Source organism: Hippopotamus amphibius, chromosome 2, assembly GCF_030028045.1.
Source record: "Hippopotamus amphibius kiboko isolate mHipAmp2 chromosome 2, mHipAmp2.hap2, whole genome shotgun sequence".
NCBI classification, from domain to species: domain Eukaryota; kingdom Metazoa; phylum Chordata; class Mammalia; order Artiodactyla; family Hippopotamidae; genus Hippopotamus; species Hippopotamus amphibius.
Window position 1 is genome coordinate 136,245,161 of NC_080187.1, and position 26,577 is coordinate 136,271,737.

At 43.3% G+C, this 26,577-nt stretch overlaps 1 protein-coding gene across 6 annotated transcripts in view; it reads right to left on the bottom strand.

Annotated features, from left to right (window-relative positions):
• The window catches only part of MCTP2 (multiple C2 and transmembrane domain containing 2), a 235,841-nt gene that overhangs the window by 143,597 nt on the left and 65,667 nt on the right, over positions 1-26,577 (bottom strand). For all 6 annotated transcript variants that reach the window (XM_057721327.1, XM_057721324.1, XM_057721326.1 and 3 more), the window contains exons 3-5: positions 22,859-22,921; positions 21,606-21,714; positions 718-860 (exon numbers count right to left, since the gene is read on the bottom strand). In XM_057721327.1, the coding sequence (XP_057577310.1) occupies positions 718-860; positions 21,606-21,714; positions 22,859-22,921 (315 nt within the window). The remainder of the gene's footprint in view (positions 1-717; positions 861-21,605; positions 21,715-22,858; positions 22,922-26,577) is intronic.

Here is a 26,577-nt window from a genome sequence, read left to right on the forward strand (position 1 = left end):
TAATATGGTAAACCAACTGAGTACATCAAAGTACGGATACATGCAATAGGCTGGGAATTCTGAATTCAGTCTTCTAGATCCAAATAGAATTTGCACAGTATAAAGAAGAATTTAACCAAGCCGAGGGAGAGAACAAAATTATTCAAACCTGTGCACTTCGCTTACTGTGGCCAAAATAACAGAAAATACTTGTAAGGCAGTATTCACATGCACTAAGATACTGCGCACAATGGACCACTCTCTGTAGTTTAAATGGTCTCTCATTAAAATTTAGTATTTTCCACAGTGAGCAAATCTGCCAATTAAATATAAATTTGCTAAATATTCTATAGCAATTCCATCCTGCACTCAACTCATGCAGTTTTAACCCAGATGTTAGAGCAATTGATGCTTACAACCGGTAGCTTAAAGCTCTATTAAGTATAAAGTTATTCCTAATGAGAAAGGCTTTAGTACTTGTCACCACTGCGCTGGCAGTAATAATTCTTCCATAATCAGTAAGTTTAAATACAATCAATAGAGATTATTTTCACTCTGATCTGAGAATAACATACAGTTTTGACCAAGGGTATAAAGAACCCCTTCCATACTTATATTTTTAACCCAGTGCTTAGGAATGACACAAGAATTTGGGGAAGCTGACTTTTAGGAGGGCAGAGATGGCGAGAAATAAATGTTTTTAATAAAAGAGCAGATTTGAAAGACATCTGGGATTACCTTCACACGCAGCTTTTGATCAAGGCTTTGTATTGGCAATACGACTATCTCGTCCCAAACTGGGTTCAAGTTCTTATATATGACTTTACTTTTGTACAGAGTCTTCCCATTCAGCTTAAATTTCACATAGGGATCACTCGTGCCTTTAAAAGAAAAAGAGAGCAAGACAGATTTTAAAAATATACATAAAAAGCCTAGGACCTCCATGAAGCCAAGATTCTTTCCACGCTCTCCAGGCTCAAAGCACTTCGCTGAGCACACCCAGAACAAATGTCTCCCTGCGCAGAGACTGAGGGCCCCCGAGGTGGAGAGGGGAGAGAAATGAGTTTCGGGTAAATGACTGATTCTTCCTTGCCTTTAGTGGTAGAATACAAATGGGCTCCTTGAGCTTTTTCTGTTTGGTTTCATTGTGGGTGTGTCATCACTCTCCTAGCCACAAAAAAATTCAAGAAATAAAATCCACCGGCACCAGCCAACCAGGTCAGGAGTCCTGGGGAGAAGCCCACCCCGCCTAAGAATGGCAGTGAGTCAGTGAAAACGGAAAGACACCACTTTCAAACATTTGGCCAGATGGCTGACTCGACAGAACCCTGTACTTTAGAATATAATCACAATCAATCAATCAATCTCTGGAACCACCGACTCAAAAGAAGGGGCCAGGGGACTCCGACTGGAACCGGGGGCGGGCGTAGAGATTAAACCCACAAAGTTGCCATTCTTTGCTGCCCCCCCGCACCTGCAGTAAAGCAGAGGACACTGTTTCACCCCGGCCAGCTGAACACCCCCGGGGGGCCCCCGCTCTCCCCCGGCCCGGGGCCGACACCCCTGACCTGCTGCCTCCTCCCGGGGGGCTTTGAAACGGTCGCCAAAAGGAATGAATAACGTCCCGCTATGGCCACTATGTCCAAAGCAGAAAGAAGGGCCGATGACGGACCCTCTTCTACACGTTTCAGATCGACTGAGAAAAAAAGGAATGCCCACAAACGTAATACCAGGATTAATGTGTTGTGCGTGTGTGTTACACGCCTGCACGTGTGCCGTCATACTCGGGACACAGAACAGGGACTGGACACACATGTGCGTTACTATCTAGCGCGTGATGAATACAGGAGACACGAGGAAGGAATATGCCACGAGGGCATACACGAAGGCCAGCCGATAACACTACAAAAGAAACGAAAAGCTCTGATTTGGGGAGGTGTGCGGGTTTAATTCATCGTGAACCAGACTGAACAAATGCTCAAAGACCAACGGTCTGTTCTGTTCACTGACACATTCCAGGTGCCTTGGACAGTACCCAACAGAGACTCCACAGATTTACTGACACGGGCTCTCGATACTAAAGTCAAGCCAGTATCGTCAAAGAGTACTACATCAAAAAGTAATTAGGCTACTCTGTCACAAACACCTCCAATGCGTTAACACCCACCACGAATTAGTTCAATCTTTTTTTTTTTTTTTCTTCCCAGCTCTTTCTGAGGTTTCTGTAGGACAGAAAACTCCTGAACATGAATGCTGTTCTCCCAACTATTTTAGCTGGGAGTCACGTCCCTCGAGGACAAGATAATACATATTGGTTAAAAGTCTTAACAGAGTAACCAAGGGATCGTCTTGATAATTCAAGCCACTCCAGTACAGCGAGGCTACTAATTTCAAAACAAAGAAATCAGACTACAAATATACACAACTAGGTATTCAATTCTCACGTTTTAAGTTTGGATAAAGGGGAAGAAACCCAGCAGTCTTTATTTTAAACCTGGACACACACACACACACACACACACACACACACACACGCACACACGCTTAAGCAGCAGTTCTGAGCAGGTCAGTAAAAACGAAGGCATTCCCAGACACTCAGTGGAAGAGTCACTAGTGAGTGAGTAATCTGGCCAACCCTCCCACCACCACCTTTTTAGAGTAGAAGAGAACACCTCTGGCATGTCAGATTTTAACAATCATTCTGATATATATAGATAAAAAAAAAGTGGGGGGGAAATTCTAATAAAAAGAGGCCTTTAATTAAATGAAATTGCCACTCTGGGATCAGGCCTTCACGCTTGTCAGCGTGCTCTCAAAATAAACATCTCAAAACCAGGCCTCAGTGGTGTCGCTTTCTCACAGGCAAAGCATACTGGGTAATCCCCAGGCATCTTGACAGCTACATAATGTTCAAACTCTTTCACGGGTGAATGGCGGCAGTTGTGTGAAAGAAAATATTAATGTCTGGAATTAATAGAAAAAGGGACCCGGGTTTACAAAGCCAAATAAGGAACCAGGGTGTCAAGTGAGTGCAGCGTTAATTGTTAGGGAAAATTTGAGAAAGGGGGAGGGGCGGGGGGGGCACATAGTGATTTTTCTCTCCAAGCTTAAGTGCCTCACTGTCAGGCATGTGACATCTTAACTAGGCAGGTTCTGAAAAGGGGTCGCCACTCAGGAATGCAACGCCCAGATTATACAAATGATGAGATGACACCTGAATGGGTGGACTTCAACCTTTTATTTCACGGGGCGCTTCGTAAACAATGAGGCTCTTTGGAATAAAGAGGTAGTGTGGAACTTTGGGAGGAGAATGAAACTAGGAGGCCGGAGAGGGTGCCCCCATCCTGGGGTCGCCACCCGTTCTGCCATGTGGATTCAACAGAGTCACAGAGCCTCACGTTTAGAATATGTAGGCATTGAGCGTCCACGGCCGGAGTTGCCTGCTCCCTTGCTACATGCACTGTGGTTCTGTGTGTGCTGAGACAGACCGATGGACACTCGCTGGTCCTCCGGAAATGCTGGACCAGTTCACAATCCTGCAACAACGCGGGACAGTCCTTATTTCTGCTCATGACACTGTGGATGGTCATGCCTCCCTTGGCCCCCTACCTGTCAGATCTGCTAACATCACTCACTTGCCACAAACACGGGTCGCCTCAAAGCACAGCCCAGTGCTAGGTACTAAGGGGGATTGCAAAGGAAGATCCATCCCAGAGCCTTTCTCCTGCACCTGGCGGGCAGCAGGCATGTGGTGTATATAACACAAGGTCCAAGAGGTAAGTGTCAAAATAGAATAGAACTTGGGGGTTACGCTAGTTCACAGGTGGGAGAGGTTAGTTCTAGCAGGGGTATCCGTGGAGGCTGAAATAAAGGAGGTGGCAATTGAAACATGGGCAGGTCTGGCCACGCAGAGAAGGGCTGAGGCCATTTCGGCTGGAGGAATCGGCATTGAAAGGGGAAAGAGACCAAAGTGACTAGATCTGTGTGGTGCCAAGCAAGCATTTCTATTCATCCAGAAATTAAGGGGAAAAAAATGTACAATGAGAAAGTTAAAAAACCCAGTTTTGAGTCAGAGACTTAAGTGCCTTAAAATCAAAAATAACGGAGTTAAGTGTTTGTTCCATAAGAAATATAGGGTAGTTTTGTTTTTCCTATTCATTTTTTTAAATTTTCAAACAAGTGTAATACATACACATGATTCCGAAAGGTATGAAATGAAAACTCTCCACCCTCTTAACCGTTCCTCATTCCCACTCCTCTAATGCACCAGTTTCTTGAGTGTTTTGCAGGAAAAAATACAAGAATTGCTTTTAACTTGAATGTAATCATATTAAATGCACTGAACTCTGTGCTTTCACAATTAAGGTACCCTAAAGCTCTGTTCACATCAGATTCACCAGATTTTTTTCCTTTCATCAACTGCATACGTTTTCATGATATTGTTGTATCTTAATTTATGTAACTAGTTACCAAATAATGAACATTTACATCACTTCCAATTTCTTTTTTTTACCTGCACAAACAATACTACAATAAACATCCTTGTGTGACTATCTCAAAGTTCACATATGATTAGATTCAAAAAAGAACTGCAGGGCAAATGAATGTGTGCCTTTTCTGGTTCTGACAGCCCATCAAATTGTTCTTCCAAAGTCCGTCAAAATTTACACTGCCACCAAGAGTATTCGTTTTGTATTTTTTTTTCTTTACATGTTCACCAGTATTCGATGTCATAAACCTTTACTTTGAACCAATGGCAGGTAAAAACATGGTAACTCCATTCTCCTCTCTCATTAACATTTTGAGGAAAGCTTAGGATCTTTCATATTTTAGGGACCTACGTTTGACTTTCTTTGTCAGGGAAATCCCCACTGATATCATTTGCCCATTTTTCTACAGGTTTGTGGTTTTGTCTTTTGCTTATGGCTTTGAATGAGCCCTTAATTACTGAAAGCAGCCACTGGCTGTAAATCTTGTCCTACTTTGTTTAGACTTACATTATTTCTTACAATAAGTTATTTTCATTTTTATTTAGGCAAATTTACCAGTTTTATATATGGCATTGTCACTTGACATTCTGCTTAGAAGTCTTCTCACTAAAGGGTTTTAAATTAGTTCAGCCATATTTCTTTCCACTGATTTTGTAGCTTTCCGTTTTTTACACGTAAGGCTTTGGTCCATCTGGAATTATTTTAGTGGGAGAGTGAAGGAAATTCAGGTTTACTTATGAGCAGGAGATTAAAAATGATCAGAGATATAAATCTGGCTGCAGCTTATAATTTAGAAGGAAGAAGAAACAGGCTCAAGTCCAGAAACCTGGTAGTTGAGAGAATACAGCACCGGGGAGTTGAGAAGAAAGCTACACCCCATCCGGGGTTTCACAAAGCATGATCCACCGGACACTCCCATCTCGAGATGCTCCACAGACTGAAAAGGTTACGTCATCCAAACCATTGGGAAAAGCTATTTACTCTTTTCTACTGGGAACTTCCTTATGTGGAGTAAAATATTAAACTCTGCTAAGAACTGCCTTAATGACAAACAGAAGCAATAATAAAAACAGCTTAAAACTTCTCTACTGTGTATTTCATAAAATTATTTACATGTAGAAAACACTTTACTTGGGGTGCCTATGAACATAATATTAAACTCCTCCAAATCAAAGCTCTAGAAGGTAAGATGCATGCCCAGAGTTGCCTAATAAACTTGGTAGGTGACTTATATGAAGATATGATAAATGAATGAATAAACTTTGAAGTTAAGATGGGCATGGTGGACTAAACTCCCAGACCTTCCTTTTAGAAACTATATAACCTTAGTCATCGTAACGTCCTCACGCCTTATTATTTTCACCTGCAGATGGAAAAATACCAACTTCGTAGAATTATCTTGAGAATTGAATGAACCAATATACTTCGGTGACAAGAGGCTCCAAACGTTTACATAGCATGTGCTTCTATTTTTAGTATTACTACTCCACTAATTTAAAAGGGGAGAATGTATAACACTGTATGCAATACTAATTAAATATTCATTTCCTTTATTTTAGCTGTCCAAGTAACGTGCATCAATAATTTGTCTCTGTACATCCCTTTTACTGCCAATTCTAAAGGTGTGATGTTTGTATCCCTTCCTGTCTTCAAAAGTTGAATAGAAAATTCCTTATCTTATACACTTCGCAGGGATCCCATGTGGTTTGGGAAGATTTCATGAAACAATGTGAGCTGTCTTGGGAGGAATGGGCCGTTTAAAAACTAATAAAAGTCACTAAGTATTCATGAGTACTGGCTACTGCCCCACCTACAGTCCTATGGGGATTCATTAGGATTTCAGAGCACTTTGCAGATATAATCTGATGAAATAACAGGCAGCCCAATGAGAAGGACACATAATTCAAGTCCATCAACAGGAGAGAGTCATCGAGAGCCATCATATCTGAAGATTTTGTTCTCCTCCTGGCACTGGATTTACCATCCTGAGGGGCTGTTACTGGATCAAGTGTTTCATGGAAAAGATGAGCTTATCCACAAGGGAAGTGGTAAACAGAACAGACAAGATCACACAGACTGGCTCGAGAACTGGTCCGATATGCAAATAAGACACATCTGTAATGAAACTCCAATTACCAACACCTTCTCTTTGCTTTTTCTCATATAACAATTCACGGCCATGGCAGTAGAAAAAGCAGAAAGTCAAGATGAATTAAAAGAAAGAAAAGAAAGGAAGGACAGAAAATCAACACCATCTAGAAAAGCTTAATATGTTGATATGCACGCAGACTTTACAAACACACACTTTTCACAAAAAGGAAGACTTCATATTGTACTTTTTTACCTGCCTTCTTCAGTCAATGACAGAACTGTCCCCTTCTGTGCCCATAAGCATATTTCTATAAATCAGCTTGATGGTCATTTATGTGTATATTTGTGTGTGTGTATGTGTGTGTACACACATACACACACACATATACACTATTATCATATAGTTTATTTACTATAGCATCAAGTTTTTTAAAACTAGCATTTCTAATTTGAACTAAAAACCCACTGCCTTGAATGCAAAAGCTTTATTTGTAGACAAAACCTACTTACTTACCATCAGGAAAGCTCATTCGCCAAGTTAAAAACTTTAGCCATACAGGGTCTCCAAAAGAAAGGTGGTCTTAAACTAGAAAAATTTCCTAATTAAATGCATTTCTCAGAGTTATTGTCTGTTCATGAAAGGAAATGATCTCCATATTTTTACACAAAGTTCACATTTTGTAATACCTGAGAACTTCTGTCAGGAGATCTCAAGAATTAGGTTTCAAGTCAACAATTATTTACTAAGTCTTTAGGGAAAATGAGATATATAAAGATGAATTCTTTATGCATAAACAGTATTTGGACACATACGAAAAGCATCAGTTTGACTTTTTTCCTATCCTCTGGCTTAAGAGTAGTAAGTGACTATTCATTCTATTTATACACATATATTTGGACTCTCTGCAACATATACACCTATTTGGAATGTTTTTCCTTGCCAGAAAAAGAAGTAAATCTGAGTTGTTTTTATATGGGATCCATAAGTTCTGACGTTCTCCGAAGTTGGCTAAATAAGAGCCAGACCTGATTTCCAGAAAACAAGGAGCAATGAGTTTTGAACAGCTGCTGCTGCCCTCTAGCAGTTACGCTGAGATTTCCAGAGCAAGCCATGTCCAACTGCAGCTTTCTCTCTCTCTTTTTTTACACATCTTTATTGGAGTATAATTGCTTTACCACATTGTGTTAGTTCCTGCTGTACAACAAAGTGAATCAGCTGTATGTATACATATATCCCCATACACCCTCCCTCTGGAGCCTCCCTCCCACCCTCACCATCCCGCCCCTCTAGGTCACTGCAAAGCACCCAGCTGGTCTCCCTGTGCTCTGCAGCAGCTTCCCACTAGCCATCTATTTTACATTTGCTGCAGCTTTCTTAACAGACCCCTTCAGAAACCATAATGGGCCTTATGGAAACTCAGAGGGGATTTTTCCTCAGTCATATGGGACGGGAGAAACAACCTTCCCTTTGCAGAGCAGAATCTACTTAAGCGAGCAGTAGATTCACGTCGAGCAGAATTCCAAGCCAGGCTTTATCCACTGAAATGAATGAAGGGGACATGCACATTCCCAGGACCGCTGTGGCCCCTCCTGCACGTGGTGGCCGCACGCTTCTGTGCTTTTGGTACCAACCTCAGGAGAACAGCTTCCTCCCGGACCATCTAAGGGCCCTGCTGGCCACGCTTTGTCACTGAGCACATCCTGGTTGAACTACTCCTGAACTTTTCTGCCAGTGTGAGACCCCCCTCCTCTCGGGGAGCCCACCATGTACAACAGCCCAGTGGCACCTTGGACAAGGCGTGCCCATGGCAGGACCCTGTGAGGTAATTTACCAAATTCGCCAAAATACTGTTTTTGAAAGACCATCCAGTGGCCAACTTACAGTGAGATCAAGGATCTGAATCTACCAATTTTACCAAAACTTGCTTATTTTAACTACGAGTATTTATAAAGTTTTACCAATTTGACTACTTATAAAGTTGGATTGGAATAGATAAAGGGAATTAAGAGAACTGTGGAGAGCGAGGTCCTTGTGGGGCCTTCAGACTCCCCCTGAGCACATCCCCCCACAAACTTCCTTCACCCACCCCACCCCACCCCAAGACTCCCCTACCTTCCCTACTCTCTGCCCCTCCCCACCTCTGCTCCCTGTAATATTCTCTCTTTATTTCTCCCTAATATTCATCCCCTTTCTGGGATCTGCAGCTTAGGCCAGGCCATGTCCATACCTTTCTATCATCTTTGACCTGAGACAAATCACATATTATTTAAGATGCTGTTTTGGCTTTGTCATCACAGTCGATTCACTAACATGACCCAGAGACCTTCAAAAGTTGTTTTTAAAAGGTCTCATCCGATAACTTCATACACTTAATCTTACAAAGACATGAATGGAAAACACTGTCAATTCAGTAAATTCAGCAAATGGGCCATTTGGTGAATAGCTTATTGAGCAAATTGGCTTTTGTGGAAGTGGTCACTAGGAAGAGATGCCTGCACCCCTATTCTTGTTCAGGGGATCAGAAGCCCACAGGGTTCTAAACTTCCGCTTAGAGACAGCATGCATGGCTGTCCCTGTAACACCAAAAAAAGAGGAACCCACGTAAAAGTTAGAGGAAAGCGCAACCACATAGGAAAAAGGAGAGGAGAGGCAGTGGCCGGGATGCAGCAATATAAACAGACCAGAAAGTGCTGGAGGCATACAAGGAAATAAGGTAGGAGGAAGCCCGAACGCCAACGAGGGTAGCTGCCTGAAGTCTCTACAAAGGATCAAACCTCCCAGATCTGTATCTGTATCAGCTCTCGGTGTTCCCGAAACCCACGTTGCCAAAGTACACACAACTATTAATACCTTAACATTCTCCTTTTTATTAATAAAAATACTTAAAATGTCCCCAGCCCAAGCTATTGTTTGACACAAATCTAAGTCTAATGGAATGGACACCAGCCCTTACAGAAAAGACAGCAGGACTTTAGTTTAGTATAATATTCACAATGGGTGTGATCTCCTTTACTCCTCCAAAAACTCTAAAATACACACTATTTATGTTTCAGTTTTAAGGATGAGGATGGTCCATGACTTGCTAGAGCCTCGGTCCCAGACCCATTTCATGCTAAAGCCTTCATAAGTGCAGCCACACTTAACACCTAAACATAACCTCCAAGTTCTGATACTCCTTCCATCAAGAAGCTGGGTGCCTGTCCCATCCCATGTAATCTGGGCAACTGCTTTAATCAATGCAGAATGGTGAAAATAACACCATGTTCCTTCCAAGGCGGTGCTGTAACAGGTGACACAGCCTCTGCCTCGTGTGCTGGACCTTCGTGTCTGGAGCCCTGAGCTGCAACCTAAGAAGCGTGACAATTCCGAGAGCACCAGGCCGTGAGGAAGCCAGGCCTCATGTGCAACAGTCCTCCTCTTCCAAGCATCCCGTTCCAGGCACCCAACACACGTGTGAACGGGCCTTTGAGTCTTCAGATGATAAAGTTACCCCCCAAATCTCAAGTCTTCCAGGTTGAGGCCCCAGACAGTGTGTGGCAAAGGCAAGCCATTCCCACTGTGCCTTGTCCAAATCCACACTCCAGAATTCACAAGCATGTGGTAGTTCTGGGCGGCTAAGATTGGAGGTGATTTGTTCCATGCCGACAGTCTCTGGAATAACACCCTTCACTATCGCATGCCATGCTCCCCACCTCAAATTCCGCATGATGGAATTAGCTGACCAGTGCTGTAGCTGACAACCAAATGAAGCCACAAGTAAAATCACAGATACACAGAAACACACAGACACACCCTCCGTGGACTTCATCCTCTGTGTACACCGTGCACACACCTTTTAGCAGAATCCACCACATCAACACCACAACCAAACAAAGGAAGTAAAAAGAACTACTCAAAACATAGCATGCCATGTTGCATATATTTTTACGTGGAAATGAATGAACAAAACCACCCCTATAGAGAAATCCCATTCAACCAAATGAAAGGCATGCAAAATCAAGTCAATAATCTTTGGATGGGTGTAAGGCGATTTGTTACAAGCAGTGAACACAGGAAGCAGGGCTGTTTTGCTCCAGAATACTTCATAGGAATGGAGATGGGATCCCACAGAAGGACCAGGTAACTGACTACCCAAAGCAGGGGAGGACCCAGACCTTCTAATCAATCTATGAGGATGTAGAGTGTCAAAACAAAACCCGGCAACAAGAATCTCCAGAGGAAAGAGCTCAGTTGTGGGAATTGACAAAAGGCTCTGGGGACAAAGACAGGCAACCAGTGCTGGTCTACATCCTAGTGGAAAGGGGTAAAGAGAAGCAGGTGCCCAAACTCAGCCCCCCGTCCTTGCTGTGGGACCCTCGCAGGCTACCAAAATCCACTAAATGGAAGAAATCAAACTGCTACCTGGGTTTCAGGATGGGTGTTTGCACCTTTAAAGTTTCAAGTTTGCTACTGAATGAGCATCTTTCTGAATAAGCTGGCCAGAGGTGTCTTCACTGCTCCCACACAAGCACACCAATGATCGAGCGCCACCTGCTGTTCAGAGGAGGTACTCCAATGCGAAGCAAAGCCCCAATTTTTGCAAAATAAAAAGTACTGACTGTGACCTTTCAATACAGTACAACTGTGATATGGTGCTGGCACCAGAACAAAACAACACGTCCATAGGAATCAAAGAGAAATCCAAGAAGCAGACCACATGGACTGCATTTTAAAGGTGGCCATCAAATCATTAGAGAAAGGAAAATTTAGTCCTAGTTAATTAAATAGCCATTTGGCAAAAAGTAAAGCTAAGTTCCCACTCTGGACCAGAAATCAAAATAAACTTGATACAGATCAAGGAGATTAATGAAAAAAAAAAAAAAGTAAAACCAGACTGAAAAGAGAATAAATATAGGTTAGTGTATATCTCTCTCAAGAGAGAAAAGGTCTTTCAAGGTACAAAAACAAAGGAGGAAAACTCTCCAGAATAAGATTGCAAGAATTGAAAAGGGGTTTGCAACAAAAACTTTATAACCAAAATTAAAAGGCAAATGACGAATTAGAAAAATATTTGTGAACACATCCAGGAACCAGAAAAATGAGCCACAGAGATGGATGGAGTTGGCTGTGTATAAAAGAGAAACAAGTATCTCTTAACCAAGTATTTCTCAGCGTCCAAATTTCTTAGCACAAATGAAAACAAAACCAAGATGATACTTCTTTTTTATCAAAATTAGCAAAGATAATCTACACGTAGTGTAGGTAAGAAGTGGGACGTGGATCACTCATTCATTCCTGGTGGGTGAGCAAAACAAAGGTGTTTCTCAAGCGTGACCTGGCAATTCTTTAGGACAATCTTGAGATGCTCAGATCATGTGACAGAAAACAACCAATCTACTGCAATAAATAACGCAAAGAAATAAAATTTGACACACAGATGTAGGCAGAAGAATGTGTACTGCAGCATTATTACTACTAATTAAAATCTGGAATGATAACCTAATCCGCAACACTAATTAAACAAGGAAGGGTGTACTATAAAGTTTTTAACTTCTCAAAATAAAACTTTTATAATATAGAAAAATATATGTGAGGCAAAACCAGCAAATAATCAAGTAATTTGAAGTCAGATCCTATTTTACTTTAGAACTCAGTATTTTAAAAATCAGATAAGTGCAGTACATTCAGTAAAAAATTCCAATAAGTAATGACCTACTGGGAAGACTTCATCCGCACCAAGTTTTCCCATGTTGGTCGCTATGAAACTTGAGGGGCATTTTCTGAGTCACGTTTAAGATGAAGAAAATAAAACCATCAATCCACAATGGCGTTCTTATCCAAGTAATGTACCCTTTAAAAATAGTGTCTCTTTCACTTCAGTTGTTGCATTGACAAGAAAGCAGGAACTGGTCTCAGAAAATACCCTTAACCATCCCTTTGCCCCACAGGTAGTGGGCAGGGGGTTAAGGGGTACAAAATCTAAAGAGAAAAGCAAAAGGTATGCAAAAGATAAGACACATTATCAAAAACTAGGAAGAAGGGCCATAATAAAATTGGCAGAAATGCCACAAGTCATTGCCTTTCCCAGAGGGAAAACACAGAAATAAAACCCAAAGAAGAAAAACTAGAACCAGACACAGCAGTAACAACAGCTCGTGGTCACTGTACATGGCTATGTCACTCCCACCACTCACACATCCCCACGAGCACACCTACCAGGTTAATCCCCAATCATTGCTGGATGGTGTCTGAGCTGGCATTCAAACTCAGATGCTCTGTGCCCAGAGTCTGTGACTCTGATCTGCTGTCCAGGGCCCCCAACACTTCCCATTCTAGCACAAAAAAAAAAGGTCGTCTTTCTTGGGCACCACAGGGTATACAGAAGAGACTGCTAAGGGGCTGGCCCAAGCGCACAGAGCTACCCAGAGGCAGAGAGATGAACCTTCAGTGCACTCCATTCACAGCACACCTGCTGGGAAGCTACAGAGCTACTCCTCAGTACATAACACAGAGCACTAGAAACACTCGGCCGGTCCCCCAGTCACAGCTGCAACGAGGAGGATGTTTCCTTCCAGGTCGAATACAAGAGCAATCTTTCCTTTTTAAAGAAGAAATGTATACTCATAAAAATGGTACGATCTTTAAAATCAGCCTACTAAATCGCAACAGGCAAACACGACCCAAATCAGAGGTACCTGACGTGTGAACACTCTGGTAGCCATTTAGTCATTTATTAAGCCCCTATTGCAGGGCCAAGTTTTCACACTAGTGGGAGACCTTTAAAATTTCTGTCTAAACCATTCCCTTCAAATAGGAAAATGACTTATCCAATGCATTCTTCCTGTAATCTGCAAAAGTACCTGTCCCTGCTCTAAAAACCGCTGTCCCTGTTTACCTAGGCTGGGATTAGAGAACCGTTTGCGAGAGGAATGAGTGATGAATTTGTATTGCCTAAAAGTCACATCAAGAAGACGACCAGGAACCCTCACAGCTGAAGTGGTGTGTATGCCCTAGTGATGCTGCAGTGAACTACCGCAAAGGACTTTTCTTTCCCTTTTGCAGTACTGCAATGTGGCCACGAGAGGGCATCAGCAACCTAGTATGCTAGCCCACAGCAGGACACAATGGAAAATACAGGGTTTCAAAGCAAAGGCTGTTGTTTTCCAGGAATTCATGCTCCAGGATTTAAGCTTGGAGCGAAGCATTTTTTCCAAGACAAGAGGCCTGCCCATGTCACATGGTGCTCATGCCAGGCCTAGAAAACAGGGCTGCTGGCATTAGCAATACCAGTTCGAGGACACCAAAAATATGTTCTTGGCCACATTCCCTTCTATGGGAAACTGAACCAGGGTTCAACACTCTATAAGCCAACCAAACTGTGAAGCAGTTGGACTTAAAACAAACTGATCCCATCACACTCCTCCTGCTTTAGCAATCTCAAAATTATAGACCTTCAGGAGTTACCAGACAATGGCTCAGACGGAGAACTTAAAACAGGTATCTGGTTTGGTCAAAAACAATACAGTCTATAGAATCTCCCAGAAAAAAGAATGGGAAGGAAATGGGAAATATAAAGGAACAAGTTGGGACGAGGAAGAGGAGTGGAAAGACTGAGCAAAGGAAAATTAGATGACAGAAGAGGAGGGAAGGTGGGATAAGATAAGATAAAGTAAAATAATGTAGAATAATGTCAAATACAGTCAAATACAGTCAAATAAAATAAAATAAGATAAAATAAAATAAAATAATAAAATAAAATAAATGAGGCTGCTTCATTAGCACGGAACTCTCCAACAGTGGGTCAAGTCTAGTCAAAGCTGAAGGACTACATGCCACTAAGTCGAAGAGAAATTCTTAAGGAACTAGAAAATTACCTGGAAGAGGCAAACTTCTCAATGTGGCCACACTTCTAGAGCAGCCCCATCAAAAGCTCTCAGCACCCCATGATACTAGCCTTACATCCACGGCGGCTCATGGATGGACAGGCACGTTCATGGCAGCGCGGTGAGTTATTGCTTAGTCACACACTAACTCCAGTTCTTCTTAATGAGCTGCGGTTTTTGCTGGGTTTACTCAGTGTGTACACACACACACACACACACACACACACACACACACACACACACCCCTATCTATATATTCTGTACAAGGGATAGGAAAGTTGACAGCTAAAGAACCTGGGATGCTCTGGGGGGCAACTACATAACAGTACATTCCCGGCACCATCGCTAAACTGCGCATTGTTTAGAATTAGCAACTTCCTAGTATAACAAACTTCACCAAATCTCCCAGAAAATCTCAAAATCCCACCTTGATAGTCTACTTAACAAACCAGCCCTGTGTCTGAGCCAGAGAAGCGAGAGACTTAGACAAAGTGTTCACAGCACTCCTTACACCAGGGAAGGCCATTGTCCAGCACCTGGCTGATGGATTCATTACCCTGGGGGAATCTGCGGAGGAGGAGGGTCCCTGTCTCTGAGAGGCTCCCCTCCTTCTTTCTGGATGGGCCAAGTGACAAGGTTTCCAGTCCTCAATCACAAACCCTGTAAGGGCCTTTGAACAGCCTTTCTTGAGGTTATGTTAGAAACATCTTTTCCTTAGAGAGATGTGATGACTTTTCACTTTACTGCCCAGCGAAAATACAGGGGGAAAACATGACTTTTTGCTACCCAGCATCTCTAGATTTTTCTGCATTATTTCACGTCACATTACTAAGATGCTTTCTAGATACTTCATTTGAAAACATGAGCTTCATAACTTGATCACTTCCTCATTAGCTTATACCTCTTTATTTTAAATAAAGAAGTACTTTGCTATGCTAAAAAGCAGTCTCTCCAAGAGCAAATCCAAAATCAAATCACAATATTCCAGACGGAGGTCATAAAATTTTGGACATGGGTAAAATCCAGCTTAGTGCCTGTTTTTATAAAGTTGTATTGGGACACAGCCCTGTCCACGGGTTTACATATCATGTATGGCTGTTTGGTCACTATACCAGCAGGGTAGCCGTCACGACTGGCCGTCACCTATGGCCCATAAACTATAACATATTAATTTCTGGCCCTGTACAGAAAAGGTTTGCCATTCCATTCTATATGGAATGTTACATAAGCAGTAATGATTATGTAATAATACAAAGAAAATGCTGACCTCTTCACTCAGCAGAGAATGAATCATCAAAAAAGTTTTTTTTTTTAATTTTCCTCCCTAAAAATTCACAAAGGGTGATAGTACAATTAGCTTAAATAACCTGGAGCAAGTCCTCTGCAGTCAAGGGTGCAACACATTTCAACAACACTTTGAAGGCATCCCTGTCACAATTGAAATCAATATTTGATCAATTTGATTATATCTTAGACAAATGTAAAATACATGATTCAATATATGTGAAAATAAAACATAAATCAAATCCTATGCTGAAGACGGGGCATACAGAGAAAGCACAAGGGTACTGACAACCCAAACAAAGGGCCAAATGTCCACGGTCACTGACAGGAAAGCTGACACGGAACACGGGAACCAGCTCTGCACTGGGAGTCAGGATCAGAGGCCAAGTTCATTATCATTATTCATTCGTGACCATAACACACACATTAATATTTATTGACTATTTTCTCTACGTATGGCGCTATGCTGTATACTTCCTCTTTTTCAGTTCTTACAACTATATTATAAGGCAAGCTACAGCACGCCCATTTTGCAGATGGGTAAATTCCATTAGAGAGTGAGTCACCTTAGGAATTCACAAGCCAAGAAGTAGCTTGTAATGTCCCAATCCTCCCTTTGTCCCCCAGAGCCACCCAGTCCGTTGAGTCCTGCCTCAACCACTGCCTCCCTGCGAGTCCCTGGTCAAGTCACTTAGTCTCTGTGTTTCAGTCGCCTGAATTAGGACTTCTGTTAAATGGGTTGCAGCCGGTGATGCGTATCACATTTTATAAGTCTTTTTTCCCCCAGACTTTATCACTAGGTCCCAGTCGAGTACCAGTGTGATGCTCATCTCATTGAAGGACTGATAAACTCTTGCTGAGTCAAGGAGTAAGTGAAGGAACTCTGTTCCTTCCTGGGAAGATGCTTTCCCTTTCATGGTAGTCTGTAATACCCCTTGTGTTTAAGTCCAGCACTTAACTTGGATTTCTCTAGTGAAAAACTAAAATGCACTAAAAGCATTCTGTGTATGACCCATCAGCATGGCACAGGAGGGCATACAAAGGTGAATAACACGGTCACCCAGCTAATACAGCACTAACAGTAACAGCAAGGACCAGTCATTCATCCAATTAAGGGTAAAGGTGTATGACGTATAGAGGTAAAACCTTCACAGGATTGAGATGCCAGAGAGCTTGTGTCTGTGAAAAACAAAAAAAGACTAGAGAGAAATGCCATTTGAATAGATCCTGAAGGACATTTAGTATTAAAACTATCAGCTATCTAATATCCAGAGAATCACAGGACATGTGATATAGAATAAACAGTGTAAATTGACAGATGAGTCACACGTCCTTTCATAGTCGGTACATTGGCACATGACACCTTTCTCTGTACCTGACTATGTTCGCTAGGCAAATACCGAATTAAATTATGTTCAGAGAATACAAATTAAGTAAGAGAGCAAATGCATACTGAGGTCCAGCCCCAGGAAAAGAAAATGTGTCCAGCAGAGAATGGAAACTCTTCCTAGCAGAAGCAGCACCTGTGTCTGCTCACATGACACCACCCCATGCCTAGAGCTCACCACGATGAGCTGGTCCTCACAGTGTGGTTCCTGGACCAGCGGCATCCTGGTCTCCTGGGAACTTGTCAGAAATGTACGTTCTCAGGCCCCACCCCAGACCTCTGGCGGTGGGCAATGTGTATTTTCATAAGCCCTCTAGGTTGTTCTGATGGGCACTCAAATTTGAGAACAACTGGTCCAAAGGACTGTGCTTGATAAAATTCTGAGGTTGGTTTGGGCGCCACAGAAAATATCGCCATAGTGATACGTCACGTCGGTCCCAGGCAAAGGAGGCAGGATGGGGAACACAGGAGTATCATCCCTGCAGCATCCACAGTGGGCGTCAAACATGCTCTGATCACTACCTAACACGTGTGCATGTCAAGCAGTAATGAACACAGTCACAGCAAGGAAGGCACACCGCTCTGCAAAGTATAGAAAAAGCACTTGCTGGGAGGGGGATGTTTTCTTAACAGATAATGATTTATCTTCCCAATAAATTGAAAGAGCCAGGAACAATTACTACGGTTATAAAACATATAGGTGCTAGAACAGGTTATGATCTATACTGCTTACCAGGTATTTATCCTTGGATTATATTAGGTTTATACAAGATAAAGCCAAACTGTCATACCGATGTTTAACTCTGATGAAACTATGCAGATAAAGATGATTTTGATGGGATTAGAGCACAGACTACAGTCTCTCCTTTGGCCCTGAAACAGTGAGGTGTGGAGCAGGCGCTTATAAACCCCATTGTTTCGGTCATTTTCTGAGGTAGGCAATGGCTCCTCAATCGTCTGCCAAGGTTACTGACCATCTTCTGGGTACCTGCTGCAAGCGTACCAGTGTGATACATCAAGAGGGTGCAGCCAGATCACTCACATCAATAAGGGATAAATAACCAGAACAGATGGCAAAACTGGAAAAGAGGCACCTGGCCTTGGAAGAGGTCCAAGGCCTGGGCACAGCCCCAAAGTTACATATTATATTGGAGCTTTCCAAAAATTTAGAACAGGACATGTACTTTACAGGGTTGGAGCACGTTCTTTCCAGTACAGTTAAATGTGCTATCTGTGGAACATACTTCCCCTCCCAAATCGCGCTCCACAAGGATCATCATTTGACAGAAGTGTCCACTGGACGCTGCAGGTTCCAAGCAAGTCAGGACACTTGCAGGCAGTCACCTCGTTCCGGTTTACGACCATGCCCCTTAGAAGTGATTTCAGGTACGAAATGCTATCTGCCCCAAAGCATTCAAAATAACCTTAAGAGAGCTATGTATTAAGATGCAGACATTTATAATAATAGTCCTCTCCAAGGAGAGGACACACAAAGTTGCACAACTGATGGATAAGAAATCATAACTTTGAGAGAAAACACATTTACCAACAAGTAGAAAGTGAAATTTGTTCACTATTTTGAAATCCTGAGAAATTACAAAAAGACAGAGAGAAAGAAAAAGATAGTAATTTTATTTTTAAAAAATTGGGTATATGCAGCCCTGAAAGATCAGATTGATGGAAGGACCCACAGTCCAAACAGGAGCAGTAGAAAGTCACAGCAGAAGAAGTTTCAGGGGCAGAGGTGGGCCAAGAGGACAGGAGGGCAGGTGAACCAGGGAGGCTCCAAGAGTGGAGGCAGCGGATACAGGAAGCGGGTGATGGCCTGAGCAAGTACCAGGGTGCCTGGTTGGCACAGCACACACAGAGCAGCTGGATGGGCCAGCACTGTCCTGACCCTTTGGCTCTGAGCAGTGACCAGCAAAGGCACTTGCAAGCAGGAACAGGGAGCACAGGCAGGAAGCCAGAGAGGAAGGCTTTGCATGACAGGGGACCACCAGAAGCTGGCCTGAGCGACTGGTTCTCCCTGTCTGGCTGCCTGTCCCAAGCCTGCTCACGTTCCGTGAAGTCAGGACACAGTGAGCAAAGACAGCATCCCCAGATGGCAACTGGGGCACACAAGTAAAAAGAGGAATGGAAAACACAACCACAGGACATCCAAGGGAGAAAGCACCGAACAGGAGACTTTCAGTGTATACATAACACTCTCAAAGCTGACAGCACCATCGCATGGATGAAACAAACAGAGACTGTTATAAAAATGAAAAAAAAAAAAAAAAAAAAAAAAGACAACTCAAAATATGAACAAATATCACAATGGTCCTAACAACTGATGAGAAAACGAGTGCGCTGGAAGCCCAGCTGAGGAACTCTCCCTGAGAAAAAAAAAGGAATGGCAAGAATGAAAAACAAAAGGTAAGAGACACAAGACAAATGGAAGGGAGCCCCTTCCTCTGTTTCACAGTTTTTTCAGAACAGAGTAGAGAGGAGCTAGCAGGAGAGACTGGCAAAGACCTGGAGAAAGACACATAATTCTTTAGAATAAAAAGGTCCCACTTCCTAAACAAAATAAATGCAAAAAGACAACAAAGAAAAAATAGATATCTTCACCTATCATGAGATGTAAAACCTCTGAAGGACAAAAGAGGCCATAGAAATGAGGGGTAAACAACAGACTGGGGAAAAAAAGAAACAGCAACCCCCAACAAACAAATGAATGCTGAAAAATGTAAAGACTGACAAAAATTTAGGAGGAAAAACTCGATGGAAAACTGGGTAAACGATACAGAAGGACATTCACAGAAGAGCAGCTGCACGTGGCCACGTCCATCACCGTCATAATCCACCAAGTACACCTTGAAACAAGTGGACACTGGACCTAGAAGACTGCCCACACCGAGCAGAGTGATAAAAGTCAATGCTCAATGGGGACGAGGTAGGGAACACAGAGCCACAGTGTGGGAGAGGACATACTCTGTACCTGTCAGGGGGCCACATGCCAGTATCTCTTAAATTTGAAAATGTGCATCTTCAGGATCCGGCAATTGCATTTCTAGATTCTGTCCCGAGCTGCTCACAATAGTTAACTTCTATTAAGTGCTAGAAGCCCAACATAGTTTTAAGTCACTACCTTCAATCCTCCTAAAAGCCTATAATATAAGGTAGGTCAGTATTACTGTTCTCGTTTTACAGATGGGGAACCTAAGTCACAAGGGGGTCCAGGAACATTTCTTGAATCAAATAGCAGTAAATGGAGAAAACAAGGTTTGAGGCCAGGCAGCCTGGCTCCACTGTCTGCTCTTAAATATACACTATTTTTAATCTAAGATATATTCTTATGTGTGCCTGGAGCCACACCCAGGATGTTTATTACAGCATCATTTATATGGCTGAGAAAGTAAGAAAAACAGCTACCAGCAGCAGTGAAACAGATAAATAACACCTCAGACTATGGAATACTATGTAGCATTTAAAAGAAAGGAGGGGGCTTCCCTGGTGGTGCAGTGGTTAAGAATCCGCCTGCCAATGCATGAGACATGGGTTCCATCCCTGGTCCGGGAAGATCCCACATGCTGCAGAGCACCTAAGCCTGTGCACCACAACCTCTGAGGCTGTGCTCTAGAGCCCTCAAGCCACAACTACTGAGCCTGCATGCCACAACTACTGAGCCCACACGCCTAGAGACTGTGCTCTGCAACAAGAGGAGCCACCACAATGAGAAGCCCACACACAACGAAGAGTAGTCTCTACTCGACACAACTAGAGAAAGCCCACAAGCAGCCACAAAGATCCAACACAGTCAAAAATTAATTTAAAAACAAACAAATAAATAAATAATAAAAGGAGATACAGTTACATGGAAAAGCATGGAAAATCTTTAATTCATATTGTAAAGTAAAAAAAAAACAGTGCAAGAGAATATGGAATATGCAGAATAACTGCAGAATAATATTAAAATATCCTTTTAATTAAGAAATATATGTGTGTGTGTGTAAATGCACAGAAAGAGGTAACAAAGGTAAACAAATCAATCACATATGTTATCACATCATAACAGATGCTATCCAGAGGGAGGGGGGTCCAGTGAGATGGCAGGGCAGGAAGAAGGGTGGTTCAAAGGGCATTTCCATCCCCGTTTATGTGTGCTAACAGATCAAGGATGTATTCACATATTTCTCATAGAGAAGTAAGCTCGGATCAAGGAAACATTTACTTTAGCAGTTGTTATACGCCAGCCATAAAGCACTTACAGAGATCTTATTTCATTTTACAATAACTTTATGTGATGATCAATATTTGATGATTATTAATTTAGTCATAGAAAAGGACAGAATGATTCCATGTGTTTCAGTAATTCACTGCAAATACCCTGATACCTGAAGCAGCTTGGATTCGAGCTCCAGTCTAGCACCAACCATGCTGAGACAGAAAAGGGTGACTAGCAAGGTTGACAGGAGGGCTGAGAGGAAGAGGTCTGCCCGCTACCAAGGGCGCCCAGAGCCAGGCCTTACCGCAGCGATCGCGGACCACGAGGTTCCGGCCTTCCTTCAGGTGGATGGTGAGGAGGTAGGCGAAAGGGCTGGGCAGGTTACTCAAGCCATCGCCGGCTTCCCCGAGAGTCTGCACAGATGGAGAAGTCAGTGAAGTCAATTATCTTGGGCCCAAGAAAAAGAATGTCGGAAACACTTCTTCATTTAAGGAGAAAGGGTGACCACTGTAATGGCAAATCTAGCATCATCCACACTCCCACCCATGTTGACAACTTGGTCACAGTGTTCTTCATCCTTCTCCCCAGTGGGATTCTATGAGAATTCATGACAATAGCTTCGCAACATTAACTTCCCAAGAAGAAGCAGGTAAGCTGCACACCGACATCGGACATCCCCTTCAACTCAGCGTGTCCTGCAGGATCCTTTATCCTAGGGCTCCCGGTGGAGCACCCCAAGAGAACAGAGCACACCACTCTGGTCCACACCTCCCAGCTCGGATGTGTGACGTCTGCCTCTTCTTCTCCCCTCGCCTCACCAGCCTGCATCAGTTCAGGTGCACCTCCTGCACATGTAACAGAAACTTTCCAGTTCTCAGCTACTCAGCTGATCACCTACTGAGCCAAGCCCATCTGCACGTGCCCCTCCCCTGGGTCCATATGGGACACATTTCCTCTCTGTTTTCCCGCCTGTGGCATATTTTCCTTTCACTCCTTGGTCCCCATGATACCGTTTCCTACACTTACCCACACAGTCTCACCTCCCCCCACCGAGTTCACTTCCCTCTCCAGCTATGCCTCAACTCCTATAAGCTAATAACACCAAACTCGAGTCTGTTTTTGAATATTTCTTGAACAAATCCAATTCAAGTTCTGCAAAGAGCAAATTTGTGTCTTTTGAGAGAAAAAGTACAGGTAAAGTGATTTATTATTCACGTATTTGACTTTCAATTAATTGACCTGTGGTTAAGCTACTCTCGACAGCCTTCCTTTGAAAGTTTCTCGGTCCACATTTCAAAGCACTTCAAAATGGCTTTGTCTCCTGTACCATCTCACTCAATTTCACGGCTCTGTATTTTTAGAAGAATCTATCCCACTCTGACAAATCGATAGACACTGAATTCATCTTTTCCAGCCACAATTTGCAAGGCCTGCCTTTGGGGGTGGATACAGTTCAGCATCCTTTAGAAATAAAAGAGGCAGAGATCCAGATGTTTGATAAGAAATATTTACAGCATGTACTTTGGCTTTTGTTTGTTTTTCAGAAACGTCACTTACAGATTGCTCTTCGAAATGCTGGGATGTCAGAGAAGCATTCAGATCACCACTTCCACAGAGTTTCTGTAAACAAGAAGAAAAAATAATAATAACTTGGCTTTGAAAAAAAGCAAAAGAATATCAACCTTCAAGGATATCCTTTATCAGGTCTTTCCCTCTGAAGCTGCCATTTGCATACTCAGTTTCAGATGTGCGGACTGCCTTCCGGAGTGTGTGGCAAGTCTTGGCAGTAAAAGGCTGACTCACTGGAATCCATCTGGCTACAGCCTCTGCCCTCTTAGTCACTGATCAGCGTGTGGATAAGGTCGATTCTGCCCTCCTGCGGGGCCGCTGAGGCAACCGCAGTTCATCCAAACCATTACCGTGCCAGCAGCTTTGTTCCAGGGCAGGCAGTGGGAGCAGCAGGGCCAGCCTGCCCGGTCCCTCCATCAGGGGCCTGCCTGGCCCCCAGCCATCAAAGAGAAAAGGGCAGATCCGGTACCAGAGACCTGAGCTTATCACTCAAGTAGGACACATTTCAAATATGACCACAAAGACCTTCCTCCAACCATAACCTCACAGGTCTAGCAACTGTACAAGAACCACTGAAAGAGGAGGAAATGCAAATTCTCAACAAACGACCTCAGATTGGGAGGTGTCTATGTTTCCTACTTAATTATGCCTCTGCCAGCCCAGGAAATGGTGCCACGGAGCAATGAAGTGAGTGTGGTTCAGCAGGTCGTATGGGATGCAGCAGACACCTGCACTGTATCAGGTTTTATGTGCACCAATGTGGGGTCCAGAGAAGCTCTGGGATTTTATGAAGGTTCTGGGTTAGGTGTGAGGATGGCTGCCTGGATGGAAAGGCACGGTGGAAGGGAAATGAGCAAAAGGTCTCCCAGAATTTTGGCTACGTTTCTGTTTGTCAGACACTTAGTCAGGGCTGATTTCCTGTGGGAAAACATGAGATTTCTCCCTCCAAACAAGGCTGAGTAACTCTGAAGTTATGGGTGAATTTGGACACAGGCGGCAGGCCTGCGGAGATTGCTTAGATGACCAGGAAGCTTTGGGGAGTGAAGATGGAGACCAGGTGCACTGTGATAATTGCTCCTTCCCACCCACAGCACCAATCAGGGAGATCCTGGCACAACTCAGAGATCCTGACTGGGTGGAAGGCAGGTTGCCCTCCAAGACACACACACACACACACACACACACACACACACACACACACACACACACACACACACACACACACACATTCTCTCTCTCTCTCTCTCTCCCCCCCCCCACCCCCTCAAGTGGAGCTCAGGCAGCAGCAGAACCTGGACTCTAGAGCAACAGGGCACTTCTTCAGGCCCTAAGATGGCTGACGAAGGGCTTCAAACAAGCCCGGGCTCTCTGGTCCACCCCCCTGCATGCAGTGACACCAAGAAATGTCACAGCAAGGCAGAAACGGGCCCTGATCACAAGTCTCGGGGAGCCTCCCAAGCCCTCACCAGGGAGCACAGAGGCCCTACACGTATTTGCATCTGTGCGTCTCCCATCACATCTGCCTCTTTCTCCCAATCCCAGCTCAAATGTCTGTTGACTGTGAATACATTTCATTCAATTCAAATTCACACAGGACCCAGGGTGATTTCAGACACATGGACCTTTCTCTAAGGACCCCAGCTCTTCAATCACTGGAGCTCCACCACCCCCAAGCTCTGGAAGTACCACCACTGCCCTACTGGACAAAGAGCCTTCACTCCCAACGCAGGCTTCACCTGACAGCGGACAAAGAAATAGGCAGCTGGGCCTCTGCTGGTCCTCTCCCCATTCCGGTTCCCAGTTGGTACCTCCTACTTGTATTATGTGTAAAATGACAGCCAGGTGAGTGGGACAGAACAGCCTGAAGACCACTTTGTGATTACAATCAAATCTTATTCAACCCTCCCAATTTCAAAAGACTTCTCCTCGTGCCTTTTACACTACTACCCCTCCTCACAATTATCTCCTGGAAGCTCAGCGATTCCTCTTCTGCCTGATCTGCAAAACCCAAAACAGCCCAATCAGGTCTTCCTGTGCAGAACCAACAAGTAACACCTGCTGTCTGATCTCTGCAGCCTGCTCACCCTGTCAGTGTCTCCAGTTTTATGAAAAGCTCCACGTAACCAACCCGGTTGGAAGGCAGTTCCACAAAAGTGCCGATGCTGGGATGGGAATTCCTACTTAAAGTGCGTGGTTACGAGTCAAGGAACGTGTGGTCCCGTAGCCTCTACTGTCAAATAGAAAGAATGGATGTTTCTTAAAAAGCATCACCCCTCAGACCTGCACACCGCACACACTCTCTCAGGGGAGCCTCCCTGTACTTAATGATCACGTTCATTCAGTGACAAAATGAGCCCACATCCCCACCATCATTTACACACTATCAAAGACGAACACGGAGCTTTTATTCAAATACACGATAAGTCTTCCACTTAGAACAACGTGGAAATTAAATGTGAAGAATGACATTAATTCAACATTACGGCTGGTTTTACTCACAGAAAAGTCACAGAACCTAAAGTTATGGTTCCCACAGCCCCCGTAACTGTCACACACCGTATATACACACCAAGGAAAGCAATGACCATAAAGAAGACAGGCAAGGCTACAAAAGCACCGGAGCACCGGGTGACAGCCGCTGGGGGACACATAACCTTGAATATTCCCCTACACTCTGCACGGAGCCAAAGGTATTGTCCCCTGAGTAGAAGCTGCGTTATTTTCAGCGTCTCTGTAAACCTAGTAACTGCATCAGTGAATTTTTCATTAAAAAACTAGAATTAGTATTTTTCTTATAGGAATCCCTGGTATCTGCCACCATTAGAAGATGTTTTGTTGATGTTCTCAACAAGCATAGTCAAGCACTCTCATTTCTTAAATTTTACTTTAAAAAAGTTAACAGAGTAAAAGTGGCTTTTGACATGTGTGTCCCGTGCGATGACTCTAACATGTATATATCTGTGTAACTACCACCACTATTAGGACACAGAGTTCCCCCAAAAATACGCCTGCATGTGATCCCACTGTGATCAATTGTTCCCTCACCCCTAATCCATGGCAGTCACGGACCTGTCCTCATGCTATATTTTCACCTTTTTCCAGAATATGGTATAAATGGAATACATGCAAACTTTTGACACTGGCTGATGTCTTTCACTTGGCACAATGCCTCTGAAATCCATTCAAGTTGGCATGTGTATAAATAGTTCTTTTCTAAAAAACTGCTGAATGATAATTCCATCATTATGAGCGTATCATAGTTTGTTTATCCATTAAGCACTGGTTTTAACCATTTTAAACAAATGCTTCCAAGGACATACCAGGAAAAGACAAATAATCTTGAATATCATCAATGCTGAAAAGTCTTAATATGACAAAACTCTCTAATTATATACAAAAATCCAGAAACTCAGCATTAACATGTTGGCATGAGGCTAGTCAGCTCTCACACAACTCTCACTTTAACCTTTCAGAAAAGTGGGATTTGTGCATGCATGTGCGTGAGTGCATATGTGTGTTTTTCTTAATGACAGCAAACTTACATTGATATTTCCATTTTACCTTGCTAAAGTGAAATTTACGGGAAGGTATGTAAATACATACAAGGTAATACACACAATACTGCAAATTTATTAAAATGAGGAGATAGTAGAATGGATGGGTCAATGACTAAGAGAAGAAAATCTCCTCTAGCCACTAAGGATCTT